This window comes from Montipora foliosa, chromosome 11 (genome assembly GCF_036669935.1).
Source record: "Montipora foliosa isolate CH-2021 chromosome 11, ASM3666993v2, whole genome shotgun sequence".
NCBI lineage: Eukaryota > Metazoa > Cnidaria > Anthozoa > Scleractinia > Acroporidae > Montipora > Montipora foliosa.
This window is the reverse complement of record NC_090879.1, coordinates 28,419,508-28,434,507: the sequence shown is the minus strand read 5'-3', so window position 1 is coordinate 28,434,507 and position 15,000 is coordinate 28,419,508. Positions and strand designations below refer to the sequence as shown.

General features: G+C 39.6%; 1 protein-coding gene across 1 annotated transcript in view; it reads left to right on the top strand.

Moving 5' to 3' along the window:
- LOC137977825 (brefeldin A-inhibited guanine nucleotide-exchange protein 1-like) overlaps nt 1-15,000 on the top strand; it is a 47,385-nt gene that overhangs the window by 15,830 nt on the left and 16,555 nt on the right. The window contains exons 13-27 of the mRNA XM_068825166.1: nt 744-978; nt 1,534-1,645; nt 2,429-2,463; nt 4,565-4,735; nt 6,242-6,326; nt 7,406-7,571; nt 8,602-8,753; nt 9,011-9,139; nt 9,769-9,927; nt 11,362-11,518; nt 12,252-12,327; nt 12,443-12,483; nt 12,707-12,876; nt 13,884-14,035; nt 14,533-14,693. Coding sequence (XP_068681267.1) covers nt 744-978; nt 1,534-1,645; nt 2,429-2,463; nt 4,565-4,735; nt 6,242-6,326; nt 7,406-7,571; nt 8,602-8,753; nt 9,011-9,139; nt 9,769-9,927; nt 11,362-11,518; nt 12,252-12,327; nt 12,443-12,483; nt 12,707-12,876; nt 13,884-14,035; nt 14,533-14,693 — 2,001 coding nt within the window. The remainder of the gene's footprint in view (nt 1-743; nt 979-1,533; nt 1,646-2,428; nt 2,464-4,564; nt 4,736-6,241; nt 6,327-7,405; nt 7,572-8,601; nt 8,754-9,010; nt 9,140-9,768; nt 9,928-11,361; nt 11,519-12,251; nt 12,328-12,442; nt 12,484-12,706; nt 12,877-13,883; nt 14,036-14,532; nt 14,694-15,000) is intronic.

The window sequence follows — 15,000 nt, the reverse complement described above, 5'->3', positions numbered from 1 at the left end:
ATGGAGCTTCTTGAACAAAATAATTGCATCAAGAGAGCATGTTAAGTTTTTTTAATAGTAAACTCACAAGATAAAGGTGTGACAATTGAAAATTCGCTGTATAAAGACTTAATTGATATGAAAGCTCGTAACAACCATGGTGTCAGTGTTTTCAAACTGTACTTGTTTGTCCTTGTTTGTTTACTAATAGAACTTCATTGCAACTTCAAATTTGTTGTCTCCATTTTTTTTTTGAAATTCAAATTTCTAAATTGGGGCTGCGGCTTGTCTACGGGTGCGGCTTATACAAGGGCCGCCAAAAAGTTGTACTGGGACTATCTAGAACAACCTCAGCTAGTTTTTGGAGAATAACTTAAAAAGAAACTCTAAATGAAATGTCTGGCACTCTAACCTTGCAGTCATGCTTCCAGTCAAGAATTGAATGCAGCAGTGTAATCTTTTTTCACACGATTAGTATTTTTATCTTGTGTTCTTATTTAAACTCGCATAACTATCAAGCAGTGCCCCTCTTAAGAGTGACCTCTGATGAGCATTCTCTTCAAAAGGAAAGTTCCTTGGGTCAGCTTTCCCTACAGGATTTGAATATTGATAACCCTTGATACTAACCCTTGTTATTAATAAATCCCTTTTAATGAAAGCTACTCGATCCTTCATCTTCAGAGTTTGAACCTGCCCAACGCTTGCGTGAATCAAGTGCTCATGTTACTCCCCTTAAAATACATTACTGTATTTTTTTGTTACAGATACTCCTGGTCTTTTGAGAAAGGCAAGTATGGCTGATGCAGATGTGGAGGATTCAGGAGAAAGGAGTAGTTTGCCAGGAGATCGAGTCAGTATTGGATCAGAAATAAAGTCCTTTGGTGGCAGTCAGGGATCACTTAATTCTTCATCAACATCGTCATCTGCTGCTCCTGATAACCCTAGGCAGTTTGAGTCACTGAAAGAAATGAAAGGATTGATGGAACAGGGAATTGAAAAGTAATGTCCTCTTGATGATTTTTTGTCTGTAGACCACTTCATTGTGAAAAGCGTCTTAAAATCATACAGTAAGCTCGGTAATAATAAGCAAGCCAGTCTCTCTTGGTCTCTTGGTTGGTTCCGTCTCAACCTGTCATGCAGAAGGGAGGGACAGCTTAAAAACACTTGCATTTGTACCAGATGAAGCAGAATTGGTCTCATTTTTTTAGCCAGTACTCACACTGTCTTTCTTACAACCTTGCTAGGTCGCACCTAAATTGCATTACAGTCAAAGAAGGTCATGAGTACCTCTGAAGATTTTCTTATTGCTGCAGTGACTATTTGAAAACTAATATGATGATCGTTTAAGTTTAAGGTTAAATAAGTTGAATGCCATGATAATAATTAAGCTTACTATGGCTTTTATTTGCCACTTGTTTGCATGTATGTAGGAAAATGTGGCAGAGTGAAAATGGTCATCTGTTTAGGCCGAAGTTCATTATTTTTGTATCAATCCCCAAAGAAATCTGTGTTTTAATTTACAAATGTCTTTTAATTTTGACTCATTTTTGGTAGATTTAACAAGAACCCAAAAAAAGGGGTGAAGTATCTTCAAGATAATGGACTCCTGGGGCCAGAGCCTGATGATGTAGCAGAGTTTCTACACACTGATGAACGACTAGACAAAGTACAGTACTTCTGTTTTGGGGGTTGTAATTGTGCAATGTTGTTAATGTCACCGTTGTCTTGAAATGGAAGGGTGATTGTGACCGAGTGGTTGGATAGAAAAGAGAATTTGTTTGTATGTAAGGAAATGACTGGTTTTGCAAACAAGTCATTCTAGATGGTACTTAAGAGTTTGGGATCATCGTAGTTAAGTGGCAATTTAAGGAGTTGCAAAGAATGCCTGGAAAAAATCCAGCCTTGAACGACGCTTGAACCCATGACAGTGCAATTGCGCTGCATTGCTCCAGCAACTGAGGTATCAAGGCAAGTGGGGATGACTGGTCAATTGCAAATTTGACTTACATCCCATGATAGGCAAATGAATGAATGATAGAAGTATGTGTATTTAGGAACGTTTCATGTACCGGTAATTATTCTCTCATTCATTATAGGCAGTGACTTTATAGCCCAGTTGGTTAGAGTGTCGCACCTTCATCGCGAGGTCAGGGCTTCAAAGTCCTGAAATTATTTTTCAGGCTTTTCTATGCAATTGCTCAAATTGCGTTCAGAACTGCGAGATCATAGCTTCACTTGATTACAGGTAGTGTTAGACACAGGGTTCTCCTCAGGAATCTGAAGGAATCGTGCAGCTTTTATTTCCTTGATTTACTGTGTCAGGTATCCAGCTTTGTTTGGTTCTTACTCTCGATCTGCAGTACTTATGAAACCTTAATTGGGCAAGGTGCTATCGTAGTTTGCAAATTAATAGTGTTGACCACATTAATTTTGTATAAATTTGTTGTAGACACAAATTGGGGAGCTGATTGGAGACAATGACCAGTATGTATCCGTGTTTCTTCTTTATTCTGAAAATGATTTATGATCAGTTTTTTTTTTTTTAATTTTGAGTAGTCGAGGGTGCCTGACTTCCGCATTGTCGTGATGCCAATCATTGAAACTTATCAAGGGCAACATTATGGAGGAAGAAAGCATACTGTATTTTTTCATCTGGCTCTCTTCTCTTTTGAGTTTGACTTGTGTTCATTTCTTGGGCGTTGCACTGTTTACCCTTTAGAAAAGAATGAAAATCACATAACAGTTTGGCACACCCCTCTGGAGGTGGAACTCAAAACAATTGTTAAAAAAAGTAATATTGTCAGTTTTGAATAAATTAGTCATAGGAATCTTCATTAAGTAAACTCCTGGGCTCACTTGTTCAAAAGCCGATTAACGCTAATCACAGATTAAAAATTAACCAAGGAGTTTATTTCTCTACTCCCAAATGCTGTTCAACGCCGATATTCGGCAAAGTTTTACATTAGAAGAAGTTAATATTGAGAACAAAAATAAGCAAAACAAACTTTCACCAAAAAGTTGAAAACATGAAACAAAAGTTTACACTAACCCTGGATTAAGTTAATCGGCCTTCGAACAACCGGGCCCTGGAATTTGTCAGTACCAGACTTTTGTGCATTCTGTAGATGAATCATCACCAGGAGCAAAAGCTATACCGATCAGTTTAAAACGTGCATAAGGAAAGAGGGTGCTACCCATCTTTTTGAGCTATTACAACAAACCGTTGATCTTCTTAAGATCATCAACCAAACCAATGAAAAACATTATTCACCTAATTGACCGAAGCGGAAATACCTCTTACGGACCGAGTTCGAGGTCCGTTCTGTAACTTACGGACCGTTTATTTTTCACGCTGATTTATGGCCCAAGAAAAAACCCGGCAAAAAAAACGAGGATCCGTAACTTACAGTACGGACCGAGAAAACGAGTTAAGTAAGATATTTATTATATCTCTGAGGTTAATCCCGCGCACGGGAAAGAAAAGTAGAATATGGCCCGCAAAATCGGCTAATCACAGCGCGCGTACTAAGTGAGAAATATAATAAAATAGGTTTGTCCCCCTAAATTTTGAATAAGCATTGCTTTTGTTTTCTCTTGGGACAATTGTAAGTCCCAAGAGAAACAGGAAACAATGCTTATGCAAAATTTGGGGGTGGGGTGGGCGTATTATGGTATTTTCCAACTCGGTCAATAGGACACGCTCGCAAAAACAACCCATCAATCAAGGAGGTTAATCTGAAAGATTGCAATTGGCCATTTCTGAGTTCATGTCTGCCTCCTCTTCAAAGCGAGTCCAAGTGCGAAGTTTTTGTTATGGTAATTAGTTCTACTTTGCATATGAATGAAAACTAATTTTCATAAGAACAAGAGGCTACGGGTAGCCTACACTTTCTTCAAAGGATTTTTAGCCGACTTCCTTTAAGTCCACAGTATTTCAGTGGGTTTTTAATGTTACAATATCTTGGTAAATATCCATTTTCAATTCCGTAGTCCCTAGTCCCTAGTCCCTAGTCCGAAGTCCACAATCCACATACCGTGACCCAAAGATACGGTTTAGTGCGATCAAGGATATTTGTTTAGGTTTTAAACTGTTGTTAACGCCATTGATTCCGATCAAAACCAGAAATCAGATGCTTTGCAAGTCTCTACGTTGGTATTTAAAAATATGTAATACTTTTTCTTAACAATACTGGGAGAATTATAAAATTGTGGTATCTGTTACAGAGTCGTAAGATAACCGGATATTGCATTGCGTGCAACGTTAATACATATTTCCCGGTCAATCTGTCTCGTAGTCTTCCGTGGTTTAGTGGTCATCGCAATTGCTTCTGAAGGAAAAGATACCAAGTTCGAATCCCTCTTAAACTGCCTTCTACAAGACAGAGAAATCTTACGCATGCGCAGCCAGATCGCGATCCGAAGTCCAAAGTCCAAAAATGAAGTCGAATCCTATCGAACAAAGTGAAAACTTCGCACATAGATTCGCTTTGAAAAGGAGGCAGACATGAACTCGGGAATGGCCTATTCAATATTGCAAAGTACTGTATCTGCATTGTAGTGACTTTGTTTTCCTCTCTCCTTTTAGTTTCAGCAAGGAAGTGATGTACAGCTATATTGACAAACTGAACTTCACAGATATGGACTTCGTATCAGCTTTACGACTGTTTCTAAACAACTTTCGGCTGCCAGGAGAAGCTCAGAAAATTGATCGGCTCATGGAAAAATTTGCCAGTAGATATCTCGAAACTAATCCAAGGTAGGGACAACCTCCAACCTCGTTACCAGGGTCTCTGTTCTCTGCCTCCATTGACAATGGAGGCAGAGAAGACCCTTGGGACGAGGTTGCCTTATGTCCTCTTTCAAAGGGTTCAAAAAAGCGAGAAAGTTATGGAGTTTGAGATGTTCAATTTTCCAGACCTAGAATTTTGTGAAATTGGAATTTGGTCATTTAAATTGTGCAAAATGAGACTCCCTGTGACAATAACTTGGAACAAAATTCAACAATCCTTGATTAGCTCTAAACTTTCTTGAAGTGAGTTGGTTTAGTAGCATAATGCTCTTCTCCTCTCTTGTTGGCTTCTAGAAACAGTCTTTTAAAAAGAAAAAGTCTTACGCACCTGTACTATAGTATTGGCCAAATTAACAATGACTTGTCGATTTTGTTAACCATCATCTAAACTTTGTTTACCGGCAAATAATTAGCCCAAGGTGTCTAAGAAAAGGTTTTGGTCATTAAAAGGGATATGTCACGTTATTTTAGGGTGTTTAGGGGAAAACTTTTGTTATTCACGAGTTTAAAACTCGAAAATGGTATTGTGGAATTCCTTTACTGATAAAATTATCGTTACATCACAAACAAGATGATTGTGAAAATACATTGTTCGTGGTTAGTCTTACGAAGCTCGTTTCATCCCGACCAAGGGACTCATCAGAGACCTTTCTGCTTGGCAAACTCGTTGGGCATCACGCCAAAAGTCCCGTTCGCTAACAAAATGATGACAGCAATCTCGCCTTATATCTCATAAGGATTTCAGACCGTGCAAATTCACGAGTGAAAAATTAACATTTTGTTAGCGAACGGGACTTTAGGCGTGATGCCCAACGAGTTTGCCACGCAGAAAGGTCTCTGTTGAGTCTTTTGGTCGGGATGAAACGAGTTTCGTAAGACTAACCACGAACAGTGTATTTTCACAAGTAACTGTCAACTTTATTGTCAACAAGATGATTCTGAGCAAAAACGACCTTTATCCAGGCAAAAAACGTCGGGCCGACCTTTTTCAAGATGACCCAAATGCAATCCGTTTCAATCTTGTCCATTTGTGTCCATCCTTGCTTCTCTTTCCTTTTGCTGTATTTATTTTTCGTTGTTCAACAGTTTTAAGTGGTTATTGGAATGTTTCATTCTCCATTTTGGATGTCATGAAATTACGTCATTTTGTGTGATATAGCCCTTTTAAAGTAATAAGGGAAAATGAAATAAAGTTCCCCATAAAAGTTCCCACATCACGGGACATTTCCATGTCAGTTTAGTAAAGCAATACCCTAGTTATTATTGGTCAACCGAGGTTCTTGGAAAGTACAAGAGCGCTTCAAGAAAGTTCATCAGTACAGAAGAATTTTGAGAGGATTTTTTTCGGCAATCAGTATTAGTGGTAGACTGAAGTCAGATACACACACGGTTATTCCTTATTGATGGCCGTTAAGGCTCTCTTTGGCAATTACCATACATGTGCAGGCAATGTTCATTAATTATTTATTTCAGCAACACAGTATTTGCCAGTGCAGATGCAGCCTACGTATTGGCATATTCTATTATCATGTTGACTACAGACCTCCATAACTCACAGGTAAATACTTAACAATTATTCCATGAGCGCGCGTTGGATATGAGATGGTAAATAGCCAACGAGGCACGTAGCGCCGAGTTGGCTATAACCAGTCTAACATCCAACAAGCGCGAATGGAATAATTGTTTTATTAAATTCCTTAAACTACGGGCGAAGGAAGTGAGAAAACCCGAGCGAAATCGAAAAACTTGATGAAAATGCGATGTTGTGTAATACCTTGTGGTCATACAGACGTAGGCTCATCACAAAAACATTTGTTACCTTTCGCGTACTTCAAAACGTCGGAATTGATCCAATCCTTCCACAAAAAAGTTTTTTTTCTATCTTTGCTTTATACAGAGAGAAATTTCGCTTTCCGGGGAAGAAATATTTAGCTTAGCAACGCTTAGCGCAATCATTTATCATATATTTAAGGTCAAACTAAGGTATATGAGCTGATAACCGAGATTGATTGAACCAATCAGAGCACGCAAAATGCGTTATCCGATGTTGAGAATTTAATCTTATTATTGTTTAACAACTGCGTCGCTAAGTGGAAGATTGGCAAGATCTCCAAGATGGAGACTGCACCCATGGCTGGCAAAACCTGACAACCCAGCCCACCCACAACCCAACCCACTGACATCAATTGACCGCAGTTGCTCTTAGTTGTTTACTCAGTTAAATTGCATTTAATTAGTTGGTAGTTTCTCTGTAGTTTTCTTTGAAAGCAAGACAATATGAGAGATATGACCTCAAAGACTCGTTTAATTAAGAACACAGCATATGAACTACGCAAGACATAAGTTTAATTGTCTAAAATCCAGAAACTCCAGTGCTTCCTGGCAAATCGGTCTTGTACACACACAGTTTATTCTTTAAGGGCTGAGTCTTTGACTCCATTTTTACCTCAACCGAGCTCTCTCAAGATTTTATTATGGTGGACCATGAATTAAATAAAGAACTTTTCGCTTGAAGTATCTTCTGTTGTTCCATTGATAAGCAAACACTCTAAAATTTTGAAGGAAAAGCGAACTTCTTCTTTTTTTTATTCAAGTAGCTTTTTAAGACTTCGTATCAACCGTTTTTCATTTCTGCAGGTGAAGAGAAAAATAACCAAAGAACAGTACATTACAATGAACAAGGGGATAAATGACAGCAGAGATTTACCACGGGAATATCTTGAGTCCATATACGACGAGATCTCACAGAATGAAATTAAAATGAGAAGTGCACCAAAGAATGCAAACAGATACAGCACCATGTGTAAGTAACATAATTTCACTGATATTTCTTTCCTCCGAAAAAAATATATCTACATCTTCATGTTTTAGCACTCGGCAAAGTCCCTTTTTGACTTACGGCTGTTTCTGCTTTGGTGGCCTCATACACCATAAGCCTTTTTAGAGACATCACTGCTAAGCTGGCCACTTCTGCTGGAGAGAACAGGACAGCCACAACACTGGGGACTCCATCCCCTACTCTTCTCGAATAATGTGTTGGTTCTTTAACGTCCCACAGGGAACTTATGGACATAGAAGATATTTTTGAGACGGGGCCTACGGTTTTTATAGTCCTTATCTGAGAAGACTTGAAAGTGTAACCATTTGCAGATGTAATTACAATGGCAGCACTTTCTCCTCAGTTATATTAAGGTCCTGAATGTCGATCCCGCCCGGGGTTCGAACCCGCAACCTTCCGCGTGCCAGCTCGATGCTCAACCAACTGGGCCACCCTTATCAGCAGCCTTTTAGCGTAGCAACTCTTTGAGATGATAGGTAATAAACAGATAATGTCACAGTGCAGCCTTACGTGGATTGTTGCATCTTCTTCGCAGCTACAATCTTCATGTTCTCGATGTTTATTGTATTCGGAAATTAAGTAACCATCTTGACTCTTTACGTCCTTGTATTCACGTCCCTTGTTGAAGAAAGTGTTCCTCTCCCCCCTTTTTCCCCCACTCCACGGAGTGTCTTTTTTTCCTTTGAACGATTCAATGTTCTGTTAATTTTCTGGCTCGTCTTTTGGATACTCCCGGGCTCTCACCTTTCATTTCGGTGAGTGTTCCGAAGATATTGGTTGTCCTGTGTGGCGCGTGCCCAATTAGTTTTGTCCGAGCACGAGGGTTTTCAAGTCTGCAATGTTTACCTGTACTCGATGGAAACTTTTGTCGGTTAATTGTTGAAGTTTTGAATTGTTTATTTGTTCGGCCATTACTGACTGTGAACCGACCAAAAGCCTGACGACCGTTGGTTAATCAGAAGATCATCAAACATACATGCTTTTTCTCTTTTAGACCTTCAGAATGAAAAGCAAAGGAGACTTCTGTATTACCAAGAAATGGAACAGATGGCTCAGACAGCAAAAACCCTGATTGAAGGAGTCAGTCAAATTCAAACCACATTTACCTCTGCGACACACGTGGAACACATCAGACCCATGTTCAAGGTATGTTGGTTATCCCTTGGAAGGGAATTGGGAGTGTAAAAGTTTTGCAAGTCGTTGCCCCTGGCGCAGGTCGCAGTGTTAACCTTAGCCCTGTCTCTCTCTGCACGAAGGCTGGAGAGGTAGTTTTTTTTAATGAATAAAACAGTTCGATCTCAAGGTACAAGCAAACTTGCTTGGCATATTTTGGAAGTAATTATTGAATAGTAGCTTGCATTGTTTATTTTCATTCCTCTACATTTATTAAATTGTTCTTGCAGGTAACTTGGAGTCCGTTCTTGGCTGCCTTCAGCGTGAATTTACAACACTGTGATGACCAGCAAGTTGCATCCCTGTGCTTGGATGGCATTCGCTGTGCAATCAGAATCGGTTGCATCTTCGGAATGCAGGTATGGAAGCATTTCTTCTCTTAAGGTTTGCGGGGAGTGGTAGTCGTCTATGAATCGTACAAAACACAATATTGATTTTAAAAAAGACACCACTCCACTCAAATGCTATACCGAAAACGTATTTCCAAAACAAAACAATGGAGTTAGTTTTGATTTAAGTTAAAAACTGATTCATAAACCGATTTTTGTCAGTTATGTTTTAAAGCAGTTTTATGAAGGTATGTAAATCACATTTTTGTGTCCAAGTGGCTCCCTTGCAAGACCAAGAGACGATTTTTTTCTGTAGAAAATAACCGCAAAGCAAAGCAAAAATAGGCGATTTTGAAAATTATTTATTTGTGATGCAAACGCTATCTTTGAAAAAACGTTAACAAATTTGTCTGTAGGGGTTATTTCTCGTGATTAAAAATTAATTTTGTTTTGTTGGAGTAGTGATTCCCTTGAAGTGAACTGGCGCCAGGCACTGTCTGAATTTTCTTTGCATTACAATTGGTTCGTTCTGATTGTCTGTGTCTGCTGTGATTGGTCAAAGAACAACAATCAATTGAAAACGGCTTCCATACAAGTTGGAAGAATCACGTCTTTTTAAAAACATCTCTAACATCTCTTTTTTTAACATTTCATTTCAGCTTGAACGTGACAGTTTCGTGCAAGCTCTCTCGCGATTCACTCTTCTGACAGCCACAGCCGGACTTCATGAAATCAAAACTAAGAACATCGACACGATAAAGACACTCATAACTGTTGCACAGACCGATGGGAACTACCTCGGAAGGGCGTGGCATGAGGTAATCTCCATGAAAATTTGAATGAGCTTCCTTATAATTTAACCCATCCTGGAGAATGGGCTGTTTTCGTCTCTTACTTAAAGCGAGTTCAAGCACAGTACAATACAATACATTCTAATTGATCGCTCCCCATAAGGGCTTTTCAGGGCCAATGAAACACAGTTAACGAAACGACGAAACAGAACAACAATAACTGTTAAGAATCCCAGCTGGGAAGGAGACCGACCATTTGGCTACTTACAAGTGCAGCTGGGAAGTTGAACCAGGGAACAAATTCAACGAGTGGTCAGAGTGGGTCTTGAACCCGGGATCTCAGTCCGGATCTCTAGGCAAGCGCCCTAACCATTGGGCCACACTGCCTCCCATATTAAATAAAGCGCCCAAGGTCTGCAGGGATCGCGTTAACGCAGAAATCGTGCATTTTTACGCAAATAAAATCCAAAAAATGCATCATCGAAATTTTAATGCGTCCCAGGACGCAAGGCACTGACTTAAATAACTCACACAACTTGCTTTGATTTGTCAGTATATCCTGGTGTTTGTAAAACTGTTGGAGCGATCTGTGCTCATAACTGAAGTTCTAAGAAATGGGGTTTAAAACATCTAAAAAGGTTAAAACCAAATTCCTCTTCTTCAGAGGAATGTACTCTGCAAGTCACTGAATGCAAATATATAGCAAAAGACGTCACTGTTCGTTGCTCCTAAGGGAGCAAACCAGTAATGCGTAAACCCTTGGGAAGGGGGTGCTCTTTCATTAACAGAGTTCTTGTCCAGGAATGAATGTAACGGCTCTAGAAAAAGCCTTTGTCGGCCGGTCCTATGCATATGCATATGCGTCAATATTAATTCCAAGTTGGTTACTCTCTTTTTCTCATAATTTAAAACATACTCTTTTTCTCGCAAAGGGTCACCAAGATTTTGGGACCCCCAAAAAATGCTTGGGACCCCAATTTGGCCGAACATGCGGGTCCCAGGACCCAGATTGGAAAATCCTAGTGCCATCCCTGGTCTGCTCATCTTGAATAGTACCTTGCTCATGCTACAGGAATCCCTATGTTCTTGTTAAATCCCTCGGACTACCAACACGATTAACCGTATTCTCCTTCTGAAGCAACACCTGTTTACAAACCTCGTGAATCGTAACAAAACCCATACATTAAAGATATCTGTGTACTGATAATTACTGGGGCATATTTGAAGAAACCTTAAATGCTTGATTTGTGTTTTTTCCAATCATCAGTAAGTAAATCTCTTCCTTAATAAACCGGACCTTAAAGTGAATCATCAATGAGGGGCTTGGGTTCCAATTCTTAACACACTGGCACACAAAATGGTGGCCTGACAAGAGAAAATGTCGCCTCCTTGAAAACCACTTCCCCTAAAGGGCATACCAACATTAAAACAAAAACGTTGATCAGTGGTGTAATTTTGTAGATTCTCAAGTGTATATCTCAGCTAGAGCTAGCTCAGCTCATTGGTACCGGAGTGAAGACTATGGGGCCCACAGGAGGGGCGGGGCTCGGTTCATCTACCCCCGTGTCTATCAGTACGGCCGGACTAGCATCCTCACAAGCTCACGAACTGGTTAATGGTATGTTGCAAATCCCTTTTTGCATTTCTTGGAGAATCCAGCATTACATCTCACAAAAGCCGGGTAGAAAGTAAATTTGTTTAGTCTAGGTTAAGTATCTTTCGTGTCCGGGGGCCCGTTTCTCGAAAGTCCCGAAAACTTTTCGGGCCAGAAAAGCCATTTGTGAAAATGCCAACCGCTTATTTTGGAAAGCCGATCTTTTAACATGTTTTCAAGGAAGCAAAAAGCAAACTGACTGTGAAATTTGACGACTTAAATCCTCTCCGTACTTGAGGTACAGAGGGAATTGTGACACCCGAAAATGGCCCGTTAACTTTCGGGACTTTCGAGAAACCGGCCCCAGGTGATCCCACTAGAAGTAGCTAGGTCCTAGATGGAGAATACTCCCATGGCTGGCAAATTAAGGGCAACGAGGAAAGAAAAACACGAAGGAAAAATGCGCATCTGTCGCTTGAGATGAAGAATGTAACGATACAGTTATAATACAGTACGATAACATATTAAACATAATCTTTCTTCCACGTGGGTAGGTGTTCTATATGTATCCCCATTGTGGTGTATTCAGTATTGAAGAGAAGTTCTTTATTCCGCGAGCATAAGACCGCTGACCACAAGTGTTCCCTTGGCGCTTATGCAGTTAAAATGCTCGGTACTCTGTATTAGTACTTTTCATGTGAATGTTAAGACCTTGCAAATAGTTGTTCGTTATTCTTCCTTCAAATTGTAACTTCAGATCCCAAGAAAATTGCTTACATTCAAGAAACAGTCGGAGAGACAAGTTCGCAAAGTGTTGTGGTAGCTGTAGACAGGTAAAGGCTTTTTTAAACGCCTTTAGATTATATAAGTATGCCTTAAAAACCATAGAGGTACGCTTTTAACGCCAGAAATTTGTTGTAATTCTTTTTTTTTTTTTTTCATTTTCAGAATATTTACGGGATCCACTAAACTTGATGGAGATTCAATTGGTAAGACTGACGTTTCGAAGGTTAAGTTATGAAAAACAGTGGTGTTTTAAAGTATTTATTTTTAAATTATTGCCGGTCAAGTCATTTGCATTAGACTTCAACTTCTGGCCGATATGACCTAACTTTCATGAAATAGGACGTTAAAATTTCCCGAATTTTATCTACATTTGTTGCGCTGTATTGACCTTTGTATCGTAATTTAGCATTGTTCTCTTCTCCTCAGTGGATTTCGTGCAAGCTTTAGGCGCCATTTCATCTGATGAACTTGCAAACCCAACTCATCCGCGGATGTTCAGTTTACAGAAAATAGTTGAAATATCTTACTACAACATGAACCGGATCCGATTGGAATGGAGTAGAATATGGGCTGTGCTGGGAGATCACTTCAACAAGGTACCCTGTAAAGAGATGAATTTATGAACAGTGACTCGGGCATCATCGGAAAAAAACCGAGTGCCCCGAACAGGCGTCGAGCTTTCCGATTTATTGAAAGGTTGTATTTACACTTTGAATTTAGCCAATCATAGCGAAAAGAAAATGCGCGAAACTGGCGCCAAGCGCGGGAAATCACGTGTAATCAAATCAAGTCACTGATCTGCTGCTCACCAATTACAATCCTTGTTGTTTTTTTTTTTTTTGATAATTTGTTTTAGTTGCTAAGGGAAACCACCAGTTAAGTACATATTAGTGAACTTAAGCGAAGACTACGACGACGGCAACGAGAACGTCATATCACAATATAAATTCGCGTTGTTGTAGTCACTTCGTGACTATTACAACCTTTTTAATGTGACAAGGGTGTGGTAGTTCCTCAAAATTGACACTGGTCGGAACAGCGCTTTATTTAGAGGAGAAGATGAAAAGTTATCTAAAAGAGCTGACGTTCTTCAAAAAACCTCAGATTTGGCTATTTCACGTTGTTGTTTTGCTGACGACGGCAAAACTATCGTTTTTGCTCACTTAATATGCAAATTTATGACCTTCTCGTTGCCGTCGCCGTTGTCGTGGCTTTAAGTTCTCAATTTACACGTGTTTACTTTTCCTGTACTACATGTTGTGCAAAACGAAAGCGGGGATGTTTTCCCGAGAATAGCCCATTTTACAGTTGTGGCTAAGTTACCAGGCCTAACAATGGAAGCGAGGCTGCCGGTGACCCTGTTTTGATACAAACCTTCATGCTTTTGTAATGTTGATATGGACTAATTAGCGTTACAACAGCACAATTTACATGATAAAAGCAGTGAGGTCTGTATCAATGCAAGGTCACCGGCAGCCTCGCAGCCATTAATAGGCTTGGTCGCTGAGCAAACAACTGTAAATTGACCTATTGAAAGCCTTATTGTGTTTGTTTTTCGAAGACAAAGACAAGCACAGTCATTTATGTAAATGTTCTGTTACAGTGTGGTTGTAATCCAAATGAAGATGTGGCGTTTTTCTGCGTGGACTCCTTGCGCCAACTCGCCATGAAGTTTTTAGAGAAGGGAGAGTTGCCCAACTTTCGCTTTCAAAAGGATTTTCTTAGACCATTTGAATATATTGTCAAGAAAAATAGGTAAGTGGTGCTAAACAGTAACCCTTAATGCACAATCAGTAGTCAAACAGAAAGTGGAAAAATGTCACTTGTTGGTAATATGCATTGCGAAATGTAAGAACGTTAACCGAAGTAAAATTTACACTTTCGCAGTAAGACAACCTTGGAGACCCTTCTATAAATGTACCTTTTTGTGCGATATGTTGTTTACATTGTTTTGTACTTTTGTTAATTGCACCTACTGCCCTCATTTTGAAACAAAAATTCTTTTGAAATTTGCTCTTCGTAGCGAGGCTAGAAAGGCTTACTTGCATTAAAACAAAGGAATATTTATTTGGCCGCCATTTTGAAAGAGGTCTATTCTTTTAAGAAATTTTGACAGTTATCTTCCTGCTTTCACTCATACTTAGAAAGCGTTGTTTGAATTTTCGATGTGCTTCTAAGATATGGTGTTACTACAGAGATCATTGCAAGGTAAATCGGTTGTATAAACGCCATTGTTTTTACGTCTGCTTTAGATCTGCTACGATTCGTGATATGGTAGTCCGCTGCGTTGCCCAAATGGTTCACTCGCAGGCTCACAATATCAAGTCAGGTTGGAAGAACGTTTTCTCGGTGTTTCATTTAGCGGCTTCTGATGAAGATGAGGGGATAGTGGAGCTTGCTTTTCAAACTACAGGTACTGTCTGAAAAATACTGAGAGGGTGTGTCTTAAAGTGTTACTGAAAACCAAACATTTACATGTGTAATTTCTGCATAGAAATAAAGTATGGAGCGTGGATCAAATTTGAAAACGGTCAAATTTTTCGTGCAAGCATTTTGGATGTTTCATGATGTTGTACTCGTTTGGCTATGTTCACCCAACAGTGTTGCCCTAGGGCATGCGCGTTAGGTCCACTTCTTGCGCGCCAGGGGCCTGGGACAAATGAACATTGACATGTTGCGTAGAAAATGATGACAATGTTGCGTGCGTTTGGCCACTCCGT